The sequence below is a fragment of the Muscardinus avellanarius genome, assembly GCF_963383645.1.
Source record: "Muscardinus avellanarius genome assembly, chromosome: 13".
In the NCBI taxonomy this organism is placed as follows: Eukaryota; Metazoa; Chordata; class Mammalia; order Rodentia; family Gliridae; genus Muscardinus; species Muscardinus avellanarius.
This window is the reverse complement of record NC_137799.1, coordinates 940,060-959,032: the sequence shown is the minus strand read 5'-3', so window position 1 is coordinate 959,032 and position 18,973 is coordinate 940,060. Positions and strand designations below refer to the sequence as shown.

At 56.3% G+C, this 18,973-nt stretch overlaps 1 protein-coding gene across 1 annotated transcript; it reads right to left on the bottom strand.

Moving 5' to 3' along the window:
- Positions 1 to 1,692: 1,692 nt before the first annotated feature.
- On the bottom strand, positions 1,693 to 17,261 carry MAN1B1 (mannosidase alpha class 1B member 1; the record flags this gene model as incomplete). The annotated part of the gene is made up of 13 exons (XM_080709460.1): positions 1,693 to 1,896; positions 2,393 to 2,524; positions 2,595 to 2,792; positions 3,654 to 3,774; positions 3,981 to 4,171; positions 8,133 to 8,321; positions 8,635 to 8,783; positions 9,226 to 9,411; positions 10,324 to 10,424; positions 10,910 to 11,046; positions 14,552 to 14,673; positions 16,657 to 16,765; positions 17,151 to 17,261. The coding sequence occupies 13 exons, from the start codon at positions 17,259 to 17,261 to the stop codon at positions 1,693 to 1,695; spliced, it is 1,950 nt and encodes a 649-aa protein (XP_080565586.1).
- Positions 17,262 to 18,973: the final 1,712 nt, after the last annotated feature.

The window sequence follows — 18,973 nt, the reverse complement described above, 5'->3', positions numbered from 1 at the left end:
TGGTGGTACTGGGGTTCCTGGAAGCCCATCTACCTCCGGGCTACACTCCCAGACCTATTTTTTAGTTTTTTATTTGGAAACAGGGTCTCTTAAGCCAGCGAGGCTGGTTCCGAACCAGTGCGATCCTCCTGTCTCCGCCTCCCAAGCGCGGGGATTACAAGCATGCGCCACCATACCCGGCGATAGCACGCACTTTTAAGGCTGCTCAGGCCCACACAGCCCAACCTCCGAGGTGGGATCAGTCCCCTGCTCACTGACCACAGGGCTTCTGGTGGGGCCACACAGCAGGGAGATAGCTACTCCCTCCAGGCTGTCCTCAGTGGACATGTGGACAGGGTTGAGGTCTGAAACACATCGCAGCTAGGCCCTTCCTTAAAAACCCTTGGTGGAGAAGCCCAAGGGCACCGGCTGTCCCTGGGACAGGGCACCTGCCACCGTGCAGTCTGAGCTGCAGAGGCAGCGAGGACCAAGAGGGCATGTGGCACACAGGCCCGTGGCCAGGCTCTGCCTTTCCTGGGAAGGGGGCCTTCCGGAACAGACAACACAAGTCACTCCAGTGCTTGACCCCGAGGCAGGCTGGGTTATCTCCAAGGACCTCCGGGGTGAAGGACCCCAGGACTGCAGCTGGCAGGGTGAGGACTGCCGTGCCCTGGATCTTGGGTACCAAGGTACAAAGACCCTGTTCTAAGAAGGGGGCAGGGCAGGTGCCAAGATTCCCGAGCCACACGGACCTCCCCAGCAGGCATGAGGGGGGACTCGTGCAAGGCAGGAACAAACCTCCCCAAGGTCCACAGGCAACAGTACAGGCCAGGATGCCAGCCCTCTCTGCCCCAAGCTCGCCCACCTGCAGGGGCTCAGGACTCCGGACAGCTCTGAGGGCTGCTGCCCAGCACGGGTCCAGTCCAGTGACCCCGCGCACACACCGGAGGCGTCACAGTGGGGGAACTGACTTTTATCTCGATGGGAAAGTCCCACTGTTGGGGCAGCCTGGGTGCCAGAGGAAATTGCATCCCTGCAGCCCGATGACCCTGCTGGGCAGCCGGGAAGATCCCCGAGTCCGCCATCTAAACCCACAGTCAGGCCCGAGCGGCCCAGTCAGACCCTGAGTCGGGACATTCACTGGCCCTGGCGACTGCTCAGAGCTCTGTTTATTTGTGGATTCTGTGTGGGGCGCTTGGTTGAGCCCAAGGGCGTGTTACTTCTTGAGCTACACCTCCAGCCCCACTTCATTCTTTCCATCTTGAAATAGTGTCTAAGTTGCTGAGGGTCTAAATTGCTGAGGCTGTCCTTGAATCTGTGACTCTTCCATCTCAGCCTCCCAAGTACGTGGCCAGGCGAGCACCAGCACGCCGGGTCAGCTCTTCTCTTTAGACACTGTGGGTGCTGGGGTCCTCGGTGGCCTGAGGAGGTGACCAGCTAGAAGCTCCCTGCGGTCAGCCGACAGGGACGTTTGGGTTTTGGAACGGGAGTCATTTGATTTTCTTGAGGAATAGGCTGAAGGTTCTTGGTGGACAGGCCACCCTGAGCCCCACACCTCCCGGTGTGACTTCTTACCCCTCCATAGCACCCTGGCCGGAAGCAGAGACAGGAGCCCAGAGCCAGTGTGCCCGGCACCACACTGTGCTGTGGACACACCCCAGACCCGAAAAGGCCACTGCTGCCGTTCCGCAGCCCTGGGCAAGAGCGGCTGCCCTAGGCAGGGGTCCAGATGGGCAGGGGGTGGGCCTCTGTGTTGAACACATAGGTGTCCAGGCTGAGCAGGTTCCGGTCACTGGAGAACAGCAGGTAGAGGTACTTCAGAGTCTCCCCCAAGAAGAAGCTCTCCATCTTGTCCCGGGGCTCGGGCTTGAGGGGGTTCTGGACGTTGTTGATAGAAGAATAGCCACCGGAGGGGACCTGCGCGGGAGCCAAGGCCTGGGTGACACAGACCAGGTGCCACGGGCCCCTGGTGCAGGGCCAGCCTCAGGAGCCACACCCAGGCCCTGCCAGGCACCGGGCTGCCACGGTGCGCTCGGCCCCCGCGCAGGTTTCAGGGGAAAGCACCCCAGCGACCGCCACCCAAGGCAGCTGCAGCCCCTCCAGATACCCCAGAAAGTGCCTGTGTGCTGGGAAAGACAGCTGGGGGCTGCATGTGGCCGCTCAAGGGCCAGCAGCCGGCTCCAGTGCCCACGCCGCAGCCAGCTGGCTGCCCCGGAGCAGCAGGCCACCGCAGCCAGGATTTGCTGGGCAGCTCACCCCAGCAGCCGGCCCCAGCGCCCACGCCGCAGCCAGCTGGCTGCCCCGGAGCATCAGGCCACCACAGCCGGGGTTTGCTGGCAGCTCACCCCACCGCAGCCGGGGTCTGCGGGCAGCTCACCCCCCACCACCACCACAGGGGTCTGCTGCCACTCACCCGCGCATGCTTGTTGAAGCTCTGCAGGATCTCCCAGCCCCAGTCCTGGTACTTGGGGTCCTCGGTGATGCGGTACAGGTAGAAAAGGCTCTCCACGGTCTCGGGCCGCAGCAGGTTGTGCCTGTCAGCCGGCTGGGGACAGGGCAGAGGCTCAGGGCAGCCCCCGCCAAGCACCACCCCTTGCGAGCGCAGCCTGGCTCACCTTGACCTTCACATCCCGGTGGTTCTCTGTAGCGTGCAGGTTGAAGTGTGCGATCTCAGGGCTCAGACCCGTCTCCATCTGCCGGTTCATCTGGTAGCAGGTCTCCATGAGCTCCCGGGCCAGCTGCATGTGGTCGGCAGGCAGGCCGTGGTGGACGCCCAGAGCCAGCGTCCCTGGCAGGAAGCACACCAGGTGGTCCTGGAATCAGAGGTCTCCTCACAGCTGGCCCCAGGCCCACCCCGAGGCCATTGCTCTGCCTCCACTCTCCCCAGGAGAAAAGGAACCCCACAGTCCTGGAAAAAGGCCTGCACCTGTCCCGCAAGGGGTCGCAGGAGCCACAGGGCGGCAGGGTCAGGCTGAGCACTTTTTTTTTTGGTGGAATGGGGACTGGACCCAGGGGCATTCATTCTACCTCTGAGCTATACCTGCAGCCCTTTATTTGGAACGGGCTTACCAGGTTGATGGAGTCTCAGGACTTGCTAAGGCTATGTTCAAACCTGCAGTCCTCCTGCCTCAGCCCCAAGTGCTGGGGTTACAGGTGCACAGCCCACGCCTGGCCAGGCCAGGCGCTTCTGCCTAGGACCTGGGAGAACCTCAAGCACAGACTCCTGCCAGGAGCCAGGCTGACTCAGACCTCACGGCTCGTCAACATGGCCACAAGCACCACTGAAGACCTGCGCGCATCGGTATCCAAGGAAGGCCTACAGGGCGCTGCTTGGGGATGGGCCGGCCACAGCAAAGGGCTGCCTGTGACGTGGCTCACTTCGCTGTGCCAGGACTCCCTTGTTTTTTTGGGGGGTGACAATGAGGACTGAACCCAGGAGCATTCTACCTCTGAGCTATATCCCCAGTCCTACTTTATTATTTTATTTGAAACAGAGATAAGTTGCAGAGGACCTCACTAGGTTGCTGACGCTGGCCTCAAACCTGCGATCCTCCCCTCTCGGGCCCAAGTCCTGAGTTACAAGCATGCACCACCACACCTGGCTCCTTGTTCCCTCAGACGGGAGCCTCAAGGAGCTGCTTCCCAAAGGACCTGCCAGCCCCCCTGCGACTCACCATCTTGGCATTGAAGCGGCCGTGGGTGAGTTCCCCGATGAAGGTGAGCTTGTTGGGCTCTGAGCGCCGCAGCAGGTGTGTTTTCACTCCGTTTATGGCTTCAAGGTAGTCGTTCAGCAACCTGTGAACCAGCACATGTGCTTACTCTGCGCAGCCGGAGCGCTGGCCTCCTCCTGGGTGCAGGACCAGGCACAACGCTGAGCTCAACCAGCGCTGCACATCAGGACTGCAGGCCTGGCCCTGCCGGGGGACAAGATGCACATACAGTCCAAGCCTGAGCTCCTGCCCGGCGGGCACCCATGTCAAAGGCGGCAGAAACAGGCTTACTGTGTCTCCTTCTTCCCGCCCTGGATCCACTGCTTCAGCAGGTACTCGTAGTAGCTGTCTGCCCTGGCGCCCAAGGTGAACATGCCCAGGTGGGTGAAGTGGCCGCTCTGCGTGTTGATGAACATGGGCACCAAGCCATCCTTCTTCCCGGACAGAGAGTGGACGTGCCTCATCACCTCCTCCACGGCCTTCTGCAGCACCAAGGAGAGCGGGTGCGCTGCAGGCGGCCCTCGCGAGCTCCCTCAAGCTGGAGGAGAGCGCGCACTTTCTAACATCCCAGGAGCTGGCCTTAGCCAAGACAGCACAGGGAAGAGAACTGAAAACCAACTGGTGAGCACTGACGCACGGCTCCTCAGCGGCGAGCCCTCGGCCTTAAGCCGGGAACTGTCAACCAGAGGACGCGCCACAACCGGGCGTCTGTTCTAGACCGTGAGGACGGGGCGCCGCACACACCCGCTGATAGGACACGCCAAGCCAGCCAAGTGCAGAGCCACGCCACCACCGGCTGGTCAGAACCTGACACCGCTGCGGCTCATGCCTGGGATCCCAGTACTAGGGAGGCTAAGACAGGAGGATCACAGGATCCGGCCAGCCCCAGCTACTCAGTGAGACCCTGTGTCAAAATAAAGAATGATATATAGGGCTGGGGTGTAGCTCAGAGGTAGAAAGCCTCTGGGTTCCATCTCCAGTACCGCAAAATAAATAAATAGATAAATAAATAAATAAAAAAGTAGGGCTGGGAGTGTAGCTTGAAGGTAGAATCCATCTGGATCAAACTTCAGTATCAAAAGCCAATTAATAAATAAAGCCGGGTGTGGTGATGCACGCTTGTAATCACAGCATTTGGGAGGCTGAGACAGGAGGACTGCAGTTTGAGGACAGACTCAGCTACTTAGTGAGGCCCTTTGCAAATCAGTGAGACCCAGTTTCAAAATAGAGAATAAAAAATAGGGCTGGGAGTAAGCTCGGAGGTAGAATGCCCCTGGGTTCCATACCCAGACCTGCAAAAATAATTAATAAGCCAAAAAAAAAAAAAAAAGGCAATCAGCAAATGGGAGGGAACAAATGTGTGTGCACACATCATCAAGCCTAGCTGAAAATATTTTAAGATCGTGTATCTGACAAAGAATTAACATCCAGAATGTGTATGGAAATCTTTAAGTAATAAGCAAATAACCAGCCACGCATGGTGGGTGCACGCTTGTAATTCCAGTACTTGGGAGACAGGAGGGTCACAGGTTTGCGGCTAGTTTCAGCAACTTGGTGGGGACCCCCCGCAATTTAGTAGGAACTTGCTTCAAAATAAAAAATAAAATAGGGTTGGGTGTAGTCCAGAGATAGAAGGCCTCTGGGTTCTATTCCCAGCACAAAAAATGAAGGAGATGTGCCAAGAACTCAGACACACATTTCTCTGGAGAAGAAATATAAATGGCCAATAAGCACAAGAAAAGATGCTCGACGTTGCCTGGTGTGGTGGTGCACGCCTGCAATCCCAGCACTTGGGAGGCTGACACAGGAGGATGGCAGATTCCAGAGCAGCCTCAGAATATAGTGAGACTCTTCAACTTAGCGAGACCCTGTTTCAAAATAAAAAATAATGCCAGGCGTGGTGGCGCACGCTTGCAATCCCAGCACTTGGGAGGCGGAGACAGGAGGATCCAAGTTCACAGACAGCCTCAGGTACTGAGTGAGGCCCTCTGCAACTCAGTGAGACCCTGTTTCAGAATAAAGGGTGTAACTTGGAGGTAGAATGGCCCTGGATTCCATCCCCAGTATTGCAAAAAAAAAAAAAAAAAAAAAAAAGATTAAAAAAATTAAAAATAAAGCCATGTGTGGTGACAAATGTCTGGAATCCCAGTACTTGAGAGGCTGAGATAGGAGGATCGCAGGTTCACAGCGAGCCTCTGCAACTTGTGAGGTCCTCCACAACTTAGTGAGATCTCTTTTCAAATAAAAAATGAAATAGGAGCCAGGCATGGTGGTGCATGCTTGTCATCCCAGTACTTGGGAGGCTGAGACAGGACGATCACAGGTTCACAGCCAGCCTCAGCTACTTAGTAAGGCTTTCCACAATTTAGTGAGACCCTGTTTAAAAATAAAGAATAAAAAATAGGGCTGGGGATGTAGCTCAGAGGTGGAATATCCCTGGGTTCAATCCCTAGTACCTAAAACAAAACAAAAAAGGTGTGAGCCAGGTGTGGTGGTGCACACTTGTAATCCCAGTACTTGGGAGGCTGAGACAGGAGGATTGCACGGGTTTGAAGCCAGCCTCAGCCATTTAGTGTGGCTCTCAGTAACTTAGTAAGACCCTATTTCCAAATAAAATATAAAATAGAGAGGGAGCCGGGCGTGGTGGCACACGCTTGTAATTCCAGCATTTGGGAGGCTGAGACCGGAGGATTGCGATTTGCGGACAGCCTCAGCTACTTAGTGAGGCCCTCTGCAACTCAGTGAGACCCAGTTTCAAAATAAAGAATTAAAAAATAGGGCAGGGGCTGTAGCTTGGAGTTCAAATGCCCCTGGGTTTCATCCCCAGTCCCGCAAAATAAATAAATAAATAAATAAATAAATAAATAAATAAATAAATAGAGAGGGGCTAGCTGGGTGTGGTGGCACATGCGTGTAATCCCAGCATTCGGGAGGCTGAGACCAGGGGATTGCAGTTCGTGGACAGCCTCAGCTACTCAGCTACTTAGTGAGGCCCTCTGCAACTTAGTGAGACCCTGTTTCAAAATAAAGAGTAAAAAATAGGGCAGAGGGTGTAGTTCAGAGGTCAAATGCCCCTGGGTTCCATCCCCAAACCTGCAAAAAAAAAAAGAGGAGGGCTGTAGCCCGGGGGTAGAAAAGCCCCTGGGTTCCATCTCCAGTACCACAAAAAAAAAAAAAAAAAAAAAAAAAAAAGTGCTGGTGTGTAGCTCAGAGGTAAGCAGAAATGTCCCTGGGTTCTATCCCATATTTTTTTTGTGTGTAGGGGAAGGTACTGGGGATGGAATCCAGGGGCATTCAACCTCTGAGCTATACCCCCTGCCCTATTTTTTATTCTTTATTTTGAAACCGGGTTTCACTGAGTTGCAAAGGGTCTCACCAAGTAGCTGAGGCTGTCCACGAACTGCGATCCTCCGGTCTCAGCCTCCCAAAATGCTGAGATTACAAGCATGTGCCACCACGCCCGGCTCTGGAAACAGGGTCTTGCTAAGTTGCTGAGGGCCTAAATTGCTGAAGCTGTCCTCAAACCTGCGATCCTCCTGTTTCAGCCTCCCAAGTGCTGGGCTCTCAGGCGTGCGCCACCGTGCCCAGAGAGAGCGATGTGCTGGTGAGGACGCAGAGCAGGTGCTGGTACAGAGGCAGAGCCGCGCAGCGCAGGGGACTCTCCAAAAACACCACAACTACTACCTAACCCAGCAACCCAGTTCCAGGCAAAGCTCAAAGAACTGAAAGTGAGCGAGGAGAGCCACCTGCACATCCTGCTCCCAGCAGCACTAACAGAGCTGGACCTGCAAGCAACCCACGTGTGCAGCGACAGAAGAGGGGACCAGGGAAACGAGGCCCCTGAGCACAAGGGCAGCATGGGGCAGCGTGCCACGGAGGAAGGAGATCCTGCATGACGCTGCAGGAGATGCCGGTTACCGAGGGCACGGCACACCTGCACAGCCGCACCACCTGGTGCCAGCTCACGCTCCCAGGGGCCCTCACACAGGCAGCCCGGGCCGCCCAGGCTGCATGCCAGCACCTTCTTCACAAGATGAAGACAGCTACGGAGGAGACGGATGACAGCGACGGTCACACAGCATTAAGATGTACTGACAAACAACACGCTTAGAAATGGTTAAGACTGAGCCATGGTGGGCACACTTGTCATCCCAGTACTTGGGAGGCTGAGACAGGAGGACTGCAGGTTTGTAGCCAGCCTCAGCTACTTAGGCTCTCAGAAACCTAGTGAGATCGTTTCCAAATAAAAGATAAAACAGGTCTGGGAGTGTAGCCCAGAGGTAGAAGGCCCTGGGTTCCATCCCCAGGACCACAGGGAAAAAAAGTTACGACTGCAAAGTTCACGTACTCTGAGATGCAAGTGCGCACGCACGCACACACCCCACAGTGAGAGCAATCAACCCCCACACTGCTCTTGCGGCTCCAGCAGAAACCACCCTTCACCTGGAATTCCTTAATTCCTGTGAGACGAGACAGCTCGCGGAACTCCAGCTGAATGCTTGTCACCTCGGACACTGTGCTATCTGAGGTCCACCGGGGAGGGCGGGCCACTCCAGTGCCGATGTTGACATCAGAGTACGGAATCTTGGAGGGTGACGTGAAGGCAGGCATTAGGCGGCTTCCAAAATCTTTCTAGCGTAAGAGCAGAGAATCAAGGTTCCAGGTCAGAGAGCCTTTCACGTTTCAGACTGACTGTCACCCCCTTCCACCCACGTGGAGAGAGACGGCTTGCTGGCTTCCCAATGCCAACACAGCAGCAGAAATAAGGCCCAGGAGGGGGCGCTGAGGCTTCTGTGAGGCACTGCGGGGACAGAGGCCCCACACCAGCTCACCCCAAGGAGACAGGCGCAGGAGCGAGCAGCTTTCATGAGCCCTGACCCAGGCAACGAGGGCTCAGAGCTGTCCCCGGTCCACGGCAGTGCAGCTTGTGCTGAGAGGTACTCACAGCTTTGTCCAGGAAGAGGCTGTCCCCTGACAGGTGGTAGGCGCTCAGAAGACCCCCCAGGATGCGGATGGTACTCTCAAACAGGTTGACTTCCACATCTTTCTCAAAGTCTAACTTCTCTGACACCCACTTCCTGGCTTCTTTAAATTCTGTGACATAAAAGAGTAAAGGTTATGGGTTGCAGATGTGCAGTCCTCCCTGACAGAGGCATCAGATGCCTTCTGGAGCAGACCCGGAGCGGCCAGGCGCAGAGGCAGCCCTGAAGAGCACAAACGTTCCACCGGGGCTGAGACGCAGCACCCTGTGAGCAAGGAGCTCAAGAGTCAGAGCAGCTGGCAGTGCTTCAGACCATCAACTGAGACACCTGCGGAGCCGGGTCCACGAGGCAGGAGGAGGATCCGGGGCGAGCAGGGCTGCAGACCTCAAGTCCCTCCCCAGCGTCAGCCCGCCACTGCCAGGCAGCAAGGGGACAGATGTTGCAAGTGGGCCTGCACTCGCCAGGCAATGCCACTCCCCAGGAACAGGGAGGTTGAGGACGGCCGGGCGGGAGCGTTCACCCCCGGGCGACAGGCTCCAGGAGCGAGCCCTTACCGTTCTTCAGGCCCAAGATCCACATGGTGTCCAAGGCATCGATCAGGGTGAGGCCCAGGCCAAACCACTCGCCGAAGGACTTGGACACGGGCTTCAGCTCGTCGTGGCCCCAAGCAAACTTGCGGTACCCCTTCCAGGCATGGAGGAAGGCCTCAATCACCCCCTCCTGGCGCTCGTTCGGGGGCACTGGAAGAGGAGTGGATGTGGGCCGTGGGGGCGCCGTACTGCTGTCAGGGTGATGGGACCCATCCAGGCAGAGCCCGTCAGGAACCCGCGTGAGGGAGGCGGAGAGACCCGGGCCAGGAGCAGGAGCAAGGGCCAAGACTCGAGGCCTCACTGGACAGCACAGGCGTCCAGCCCACTGCAGGCTGGCACACACGTCTCTTTGGGGCACAGGGTCCCTTCAAGGCCAGGGCAGCACCCACACCACCCCCCGGACAGACACAGGACAGCATCCTTGACGCAGTTGAAGCAGCAGACAAGCAGGGTCTGGGCTCCGAAGCCTGCAGCACAGAGGCGGAGATGAGACCGGACAGGGCAGACAGTGACAGGCAGGTCCTGAGCCAGGGGCCCGGACCCCCAGGGCCTTCCCTGGCAGCCTCTCCTCCCAACTGGGCGGTGTGCACAGCCGCCTCCCTCCCAGTAGTGCCAAGGCCCCTGCTGAGGCCAGAGCATGGCTGCCCCGCCTGGCCCTCAACATGCAGAATAAAAGTACGAAGGCGCCCTATGCCAGGAAGAGCATGGTGAGGACGGGAGGGGACAGGCCTGCGGAGAGCCGAGTGGAGTGCAGCCAGCACCAGCAGGCCACAGCGGGCAGGCCAAGACTCCAGGGCCCACCAAGGACAGCCGTGTCCCCAGGTGCAAGCTGGCCCACCCAGAGCCGCAAACTCAAACTCCTCAAACAGAGCTCCCCTCCTGCCGCAGAGCGCTCAGAAGGGAGCCAGGCCATCGAGAAGCCACGGGCTGTCCCCAGAGCTGGAAGAAGCACAGACCCGAGGAGCTGGGGCTGGGTGTTGAGGGTGTGGGGTGGCAGGGCCAGAGCCTGGAGGCAGAGCACCCAACCAGCCTCTGGGTAGGCGGGGCGGGGCGGGGCCTCACCTGGCTCTTTCTGCATCAATGAGGATGGCCTGGTGGGGGATTCTGCTCTTCTCGAAGACAGCTCAGTGCCCTGCTCAGGCTCAATCACTGCTCCGCGCCAACTTCAGGGAGAAGGGAGAGCGGTCGGCCTGAGCAGCAGCTCCGGGTCCACCACCCTCCACACCCCACAACCGCATGGGGGCCTCTGTGGCCTGCAGTGGACACTGGGCCAGCAGGCAGGTGTCTGCCCTGGGGCCTGGGAGCCAGGAAGAGGGCATCTGCTGAGCAGCTCCCCGCACCCTCAGCGCCCTGCCACAGGAGGAAAGGCCAAGTCTCACTCGCGTCTTTACCTGTCCCCTCCTGCGCCCTCCTACCTGCTCCTGAAAACAGCCTTGTTCCCCGACAGTACTGCGTACCATGAGCAGGGTCACAGACCTCTGTAGCTCTGACCAGACTGCAGTCTTGAGAACTGGACTGTGTAACCAGAGCTTATGAAGACACTCGCACGACATACACTGCCTGTCTGAGGTGGGAAGGGCACCAAACACACCAAAGCAGGCCAGCATCACACCAGTCCGCGGCAGGCGCACCCCTGGCTGGCCCTCACCTGATGACCGTCCGCTGTGCACTTTCTTCCTGGCGAGTGCCCCCCATGGCCACCTCCTGCTTCCCCTCCTTGGAGTCTATGTTGGGGGCCCTGATCTGCAGGAAAGGTGGTCCCCGCCGGAAATACTTTCGAGACTTCTGAACAAAAACAAAAGTCCACATGAGAACACGTCGCCTGCCTGTCGGCCGTCTTCTCCACGGATCCAGGACAACCCCTCACGCAGCCACCCCTGGGGCACAGCGGACTGGCGTGTTCCACCCAACCATGGGAAGGCTTTCATTCTCTCCTTTCTTTTCTTTTCTTGGTACTGGGGATTGAAATCAGGAGCATTCTACCTCCAAGCTACAAACCCAGGACTTTTTATTTTGAAAGAGTCTCACTAAGTTGCAGAGAGTCTTGATAAATTGCTGAGGCTGACCTCGAACCTGAGATCCTCCTATTTCAACCTCCCAGGTACTGTGATTATAGGCATGTGCCACTCTGCTGGTAATTATTTTCATTTTCAAACAGTCTAGATTCAGGAGACATGCCCCTCAGCAGCTTGGGCACACACCGGACTGACTAGGACAGGCCTGAACAGAGAGGTGAAAGCCCTGGTGGAGAGTTAAAATCGTCACAGCTCCTAAAGGGTAGGAAGGGTGAGGACCCCGTGGGTGGGAGACAGGGAAGCAGCAGCTGCTGAGACATGCAGAAGAGCACGAGGTCATCATAAGGGGCATATCTGGGGGACGCAGAGGCCTGGCCCTGCCCCACGCACAGGCAGCCCATCGACAGGCTCAAGTGGGCCTTCCAACACTGGTCTGTGTACCCATAGCAACAGGCAGAATCCCATCCTTGGCTTTATTCACAAGTGATGAAAGGATTCTCGACAGACAAAGAGCTTAGTAAACTATGACATATCTCTGCCAAGAGAAATTCAGCTATAACAGTTACACAATGGAGTCAGCGTGGTGGCACCCGCCTGGAATCCCAGAACTTGGGAGGCTGAAACAGGAGGGTGGTAGGTTCGCAGCCAGACCCAGAAACCTCACAATGCCCTCTGCAACTTAATGAGAACCTGCTTCAAAATAAAAAATAAAATAGGGCTGGGGTACAGCTCAGAGGTAGAATGTCCCTGGGTTCAAACCCCAGCGCCCCCCAACACACTCAAATCCATGATGGATGTTCTCATAATGTACACCAAACATCCAGGATATAAACCCACACAGACACCAAACCCTTAATTACTGTACACGCAAATGTATATCCAAGTAAAACTATTAAGACAATACACTGAATGCATTATTATTATTATTTTGGTGGTACTGAGGGTGGAACTCAGGGGTTTTCTACCTCTGGGCTATACTCCCAGACCTATTTTATATTTTTATTTGGAAACAGGGTCTCACTAAGTTGCTGAGAGCCTCACTAAGTAGCGGAGGCTGGCTTTGAACTTGTGCGATCCTCCTGTCTCAGCCTTCCAAGCACGGGGATTACAAGCATGCACCACCACGCCCAGCAACACTGAATGTTTTAAAAGTTTCCCTGGGTAGGGTGAAGTGAGTGGGTTTTTTCCCTTTGTACCCCCCACAAACACTGGGATTGAGCCCAGGGGCATTCTACCTCCAAAGTACAGCCCCAGATCTACTTTATTTTTATTTGGAAACAGGGTCTCACTAGGTTGATAAGAGTCTCATTACTTGCTGAGACTGTCCTCAAACCTGCCATCCTCCTATGAGCCTCCCCAGTCAAGGGATTACAAGCACACTGCCACTACACCCAGTCTCCCTTTATACATTTTTCAATGTTCCAGTTTTCTCTCCTAAGCACTTGTAACATCGTAAATGTTAGGAGAAAAGGGTTATGTGGTGAACACCTTGCCCCTCTCTGCCAGGCCTTCGAGAGAGGCTGGGCAGGTGATGAGTCCACAAGGCTTCTAAGAGCCTGTCCCCGAGTGCATGCGAGGCTCCCAGATGGCCATCATGAGCTGCCCCGGCCCCTGCTGGCCACTAGACACAGGCTTAGGGAACACTTGAGCTGCATAATACATGTGTATTTGGCGGAGCCACTCTGGCTATGAGATTCAAGATACAAATAAGAAATCAAGGGAGGGGAGGACACCGGGCTTCACACCATGAACATAAGCCTTGTCTGAGACGAAGCTCGCCCGTCCAAAGCTGTGTAGAGGGGCCCCAAACACAAGCACAGCCATCCTACTGGCCTGTCCCTGGCCACTGCCCCTCCCAGCCTGACCAGACACTCCGCGGCCCCACCAATGCCACTTTTCAGAGGCGGCCATGGGCCTGCCAACTGGTAGTGGCTTCCTCCTGCTCTGCCGCACTTCCGGTCACCTCTCTATCGAGCATCTAGCAGTTGTAACATACTTTAGGCAGAAAAACTCGACCGACCCAATCTAGGTGAACGCACCCCAGCCCCAAGGCCAACACCCACCACGCCTGCGTCCTGGTGAGGAGCTCCACCTCCCACCCATGTGCAGGTCTTGGCAGGGAGCGCCTCAGGCAGCCATCAGGAAGGGCTTCCTGCCTGTGCAACTGCCACCTGCTCTGCCTAGGGAAGCCCCTGAGACCCTGCACAGCTGCTGGGCACACTGTGGCTGTGGACAGCAGTGATGGCACCCAAGGCCTAAGCGGGCGCCGCTCCAGCCTCAACTGTCTCTTACTGCCGGTCACCTTGCAGTTCTCTTCCTCTTCTGACCATCACTGCACTCCACCTCCCCACTCCAACTTCTCAGCGCTGGCCAAGACCTGGCCCTTCCCATGCCCCTTGGAGACGGCACACAGCTGAGGGCTCCCCAGACCTGCCTCTCCTGGCGCAACCTACCTATGATGGCTCCAACCCTGCCTCCTGGCACCAACAGAACAGCCAAACAGAGAGCGGCAGCCCAGACCAGTTCCTGCGCAGCCCACACCATCCCTCTGCTGGACACCCCTGCTCCCCACCCCATGCCCAGCCCTGAGGAGCCTTCCTCTAGCTGGGCTTCCTCGGGCAAAGCATGGCTCTGCCTTCCCCCGCCTCTTGCCCCCTCTCCTGGGGGGCCAGCACCGCATCTTCTGGGGCCTACAGTATTCACAGCCAGCCTAGGGGACACAGCCCCAGCTGAGCTGTCCCTGGCCTGCGGAGAGAAACCCCCAGGCTTGCACATACCCCTTGGGTCCCGGAACACACCAAGTTCCTCCTTGCTTGGATAGCCTCACTCGCTCACCGGCCTGCCCAGCTCACCATGGCCGAGACCGCCCAGGACCTGTCCGCTCTGTCCCTACACCACTGCTCCTTCCCACGCAGGGTGCGCGAGACGCGCCACCTACCTGGTGTGTTTGTGGCCATCTGTCCACCGGCCTCGCCTATCAGCCTGTGGCTCATCAAGGAAAAGGACAGGTCTCCTTTCCTCACTGCTGTACAGTCAACAACTAACGCAGGGGCCGACCCAGTGGGCTAGGGACTGAAGGAAGAGGACGCTTCTTCCTTTCCCCACCTAACATGAAACCAGCCTGGAATGGGTGAGCACAGGAGAAAACGGAAAAGCGGGGTAGGAAGAGCAATTCTCGGCCTGCTTGACACGGTTCTTAACTAGCTTAGAATGCTCTGGAACAGACCCCACTGACAATTCCAGGTGATGTTTACTGGAAGTACCTGAGGCAGTACCTTGGGGAAGTCTGGCTTGCCGTCCGCCTTCTCAGGAGCTGGTAAGACAGGCGGCTTTGCTGGCTCCAACCCAGGGGCTTCCAGCCTCGCCTTCTCCTCTTCTGTGAACCTGCCACTTGGAGCTGCAGGAGGGAATCCTTTACTTCAACTATACCACAAGCCGAAGAGACTTAAACCGCTCTATTAGAAACATCTAGACAGGTGTGACAGAACAGGGAGATCTCTGAGAAATCACTGAATGTGAGAACCAAAGGGAATTGAAGCTTTTTTTTCCCTCCGGTACTGGGCTGGAACCCAGGGAAATTCTACCTCCAAGCTACACCTCCAGCCATATTTTATTTTATTTTAGGTACTGGAGATTGAATCCAGGGGCATTTTACCTCCAAGCTAAACTCCCAGTCCTGTTTGTTTTTTTTTTTTTTTTTTTTTTGGTATGGTACTGGGGTTGGAACCCAAAGGCTTTCTACCTCTGGGCTATGCTCCCAGACCTATTTTATATTTTATTTGGAAACAGGGTCTCACTAAGTTGCTGAGAGCCTCACAAAGTAGCTGAGGCTGGCTTCGAACCTGTGCGATCCTCCTGTCTCAGCCTCCCAAGCGCGGGGATTACAAGCGTGCGCCACCACGCCCGGCTCCAGTCCTATGTTTTTAAAATTCTTTAGTTCAAAACAGGGTCTCAGGCAGGCATGGTGGCACACACTTATAATACCAACACTTTGGAGGCTGAGACAAAAGGATCGCAGGTTTGCGGCCAGCCTCAGTTACTTAGTAAGGCCCTTCACAACTTAGTGAGACCCTGTTTCAAACAACTTAGTGAGACCTGCACACTTGTAACTCCCGCGCTTGGGAGGCTGAGACAGGAGGATCGCTTCAGCTACTTAGTGAGGCTCTTAGCAACTTAGTGAGACACTGTTTCCAAATAAAATATGAAATAGGTCTGGGAGTATAGCCCGTAGGAGAAAAGCCCCTGGGTCCCACCCCAATAAAAAAAAAAAATAAATAAAAAATAGGGCTGGGGATGTAGCTCAGAGGTAGAATGCCCTTGGATTTAAAAAAACAAAACAAAAATGGGTCTCACTAAGTTGCGGAGGGCTTAAGTAGGTGAGGCCGGCTGCGATCCTCCTATCTCAGACTCCCGAGTACCAGAATTATAAGTGTGCGCCACACTTGGCTGAATCAAACCTTTTTCAAAGCACAGGGTAGTGTGTCCTTATACACAGCACAAACCCCTTTTAATAGTGCTCATTCCAGAAAGCACAGCATGGTGGCAAGCAGGCAATGTGTTTGCATGATCTACGCCTTCCCGAGAGCTGTAGTCTTAGAGAAGCTCTAAGAGAGTCTCTAGATTCTCAAGCTTTTTTCCTTTTTTTTTTGTAGCACCAGGGATTGGACCCATGGACATTATACCTCTGAGCTACACCCCTACCCCTATTTTATTCTTTGAAACAAGGTCTCACTAAGTTCGGAAGGGCCTAAGTAACAGGCTGGCCGGGTACCTTTGGTCTTCCCACCTCAACCTCCCAAGTACTGGGATCACAAGTGTGCACACAACACCCAGCTTTTTATTTTTTAATTTGAACCGGGGTCTCACTAGGTTGCTGAGGGGGTTGCTAAGATGCCGAGGCTGGTCTAAAACCTGCAGTCCGCCTGCTTTGGCCTCCCAAGTACTGGGATTGCAGGTGTCCACCACCACACCCAGCTTCTTTCTTTTAAGTGTATTTTTATGGGTCACTGTAGTCACACATCATAGTGAAGCTCTTAAAGCTTCTGGATTCTCTACCTCTTCACCAAAAGTCTGCTGGCCTTTTCCAAACCCTCAGGAACGAGTACTAGGAAACTAACGGAATTACAACTGTTGAAGCTCAAAACTGATGTTCCCGAGAAAGGCCAGAGGGAGCAGTGTTAACACCGAACACCTGGAGCGCAGACGGCCAGGCCGGCATCAACGGGGCGCGGCTCCGCAGCTGGTCACACCCAGCACCCCTGAGCTCCTCCTCTGCATCCCTGGCCAGTCTGTAACCATATACACTTCCCGGAGCCGTGGAAAGTAGGCTGCACCTGCCTCCTGCCGACGTATGCCCTGGTCCCAGTGGTGTTTCTAGTACCTTTCCATTGACTGGCCATGTAGAGGTAGGACAGGAATCCACAGAGAATCAGAAAGGCCAAGAGAAAGAGAACCATGTATCGCTGTAACCTCGACAGCTGCTTCCATTTCTAAGGAAAGGAGAGAACATTTCTCAGTGAAAACGTGGCAGCCGCGCAGCTCCTCCGCTGTCAGCACAGGCTCCTGAGGGCAGGGAGCGACGGAGCGCCCCGCGGCCGGGCGCAGTGGTGTGGGTGCGGAGAAGCTCCCTGCGGGCAGGGTCTGCCCGGCTGGGGTGACGCCGCGGGTGACCTAACGCGGCGCGCGCTGAACTAGAGCGGCGCGGGGACGCTTCGGGGCCCCGCCGTGCCCACCTGCCCCTCGGCCCGCGGCCGCCTGGACTCGCCGCAGGCGCCCCGGAGGGCCCCGGAGCCTCCCGCGGAGGCCGGCAGAGCCGAGGCTCGCCCCGCGGCGAGCGCCTCCCTCCCGGCTGCGCCGCCGCGACCCGCGCCTCACCCTCCACCACGAGCGCCGCCGCCGGCTCTTGCTGTTGTCGTAGCTCTCGCCCAGGCTCAGCGTCACCGAGATGAAGTCCCGGTGAGGCGCCGGCGGCGGCGGCGGGTACATGGTGACGGCGGCGGCCGGCGAGGCGCGGTCGGCTGGCGGTGTCAGGAAGCCCGAGTCCGGAGCGCACGACGCGCAGCCATGGCAGAGCGGCCCACGCCCCGCCCATGGCCGCGCACTCCAGTGCGCACGCGCCCCGCCAAACGGCGACTCGCCCCGCCGGCGCGCCGCGCGCCGCCCCGCGCGCGCATGCGTACTACGCCCGGGACGCGCCGCGCCCTCTAAAGTCGCTCACGCCGGAAACGCGCCGAACACGTCACTGCGCCTGCGTCCTCCCGCGCCTGCGCAGTTGTGTCTCTGCGCCGCCCGATGGGGCCAGGTTAAGAGGCTGGCACCTGCGCCCGGAGGGAAACCAGGTCCTGCCTCGAGTCGCTGGCCCAGTCCGGGGAGAGGCGGGCCCCGGGCAGCTCCCCCAAGTTCGCCGCTGGGGGGAGCCGGGCCGGGAGAACCGCTAGTTCCTGGAAGGCAGCCCCGCGGCGGAGCGTGCGCCCGCGGAGCGTGGGCCCCCAGGCCGGAGCCGCACGCCCGGCGCACCTTCTGCGGGCACGCGCCCGGTCCCTTCTGCAGTGGAAGACCTGTGGTCCTGCGCCCTTCCCGAGTTCATCTTTGAGGTTTCTTCTAGTCTTTTCCTGAGGTAGAAGGAATAAAGGCAGTGGATAGAAAGGACACGTGGAGAAGGACAAATTTTAAAGTTCTGCATATTTGGGGGGTCCTGTCACTTCCACATCTCTGGGAAACCCATAGCTGTGTGTGTTACTGGGGATTAAACCCAGGGGAATCCTACCTCTGAGTTACACCCCAGACCTGTTTTATTTAATTTGTTGTTGTCGTTATTATTTGGTGGTATTGGGGATGGAACCTAGAGGCATTCTACCTCTTGGCTATACCCCAGCCATTTATTTAGTGCTTTATTTATTTATTTATTTATTTATTTATGGCACTGGGGTTGAACACGGCCATTCTACCTCTCCAAGCTAAACCTCCAGACGTATTTTTTATTCTTTATTTTCTTGCGGGTCTGGGGATAGAACCCAGGGGCATTCGACCTCCGAGCTACACCCCTGCCCTATGTTCTGTTCTTTATTTTGAAACAGGGTCTCACTAATTACGGAGGGCCTCACTAAGTAGTAGAGGCTGTCCGCGAACCGCGAGCCTCCAGTTTCAGCCCTATGCTGAGATTACAAGCGTGTGCCACCACGCCTAGCTTTATTCTTTATTTTTGAAACAAGGTCTCACTAAGTAACTTAGGCTGACCTCGAACCTGTAATCCTCCTGTCTCAGTCTCCCACATTCTAGGATTACAAGCATTCACCACCATGCCCAACTATTTTATCTTTTAGAAATAGGGTCCCACTAGGTTGCTGAGAGCCTCATAAAGTTGCTGAGGCAGGCTTTGAACCTGTGATCCTCCTGTCTCAGCCTCCCAAGTACTGGTATTACACGCATGCGCCACCATGCCCGGCTTTTATTTTGATTTAGAAGTAGGATCTCAGAGGCCGGGCGTGGTGGCGCACGCTTGTAATCCCCGTGCTTGGGAGGCAGAGACAGGAGGATCACGCAGGTTCGAAGCCAGCCGTGCTGGCGTAAGAGACCCTGTTTCAAAAATATAAAATAGGTTTGGGAGTGTAGCCCGGAGGTAGAAGGGCTTCCAGGAATCCCAGTACCACCAAAAAGAAAAAAAAAAAAAAAAGAAAGAAAGAAAGAAATAGGATCTC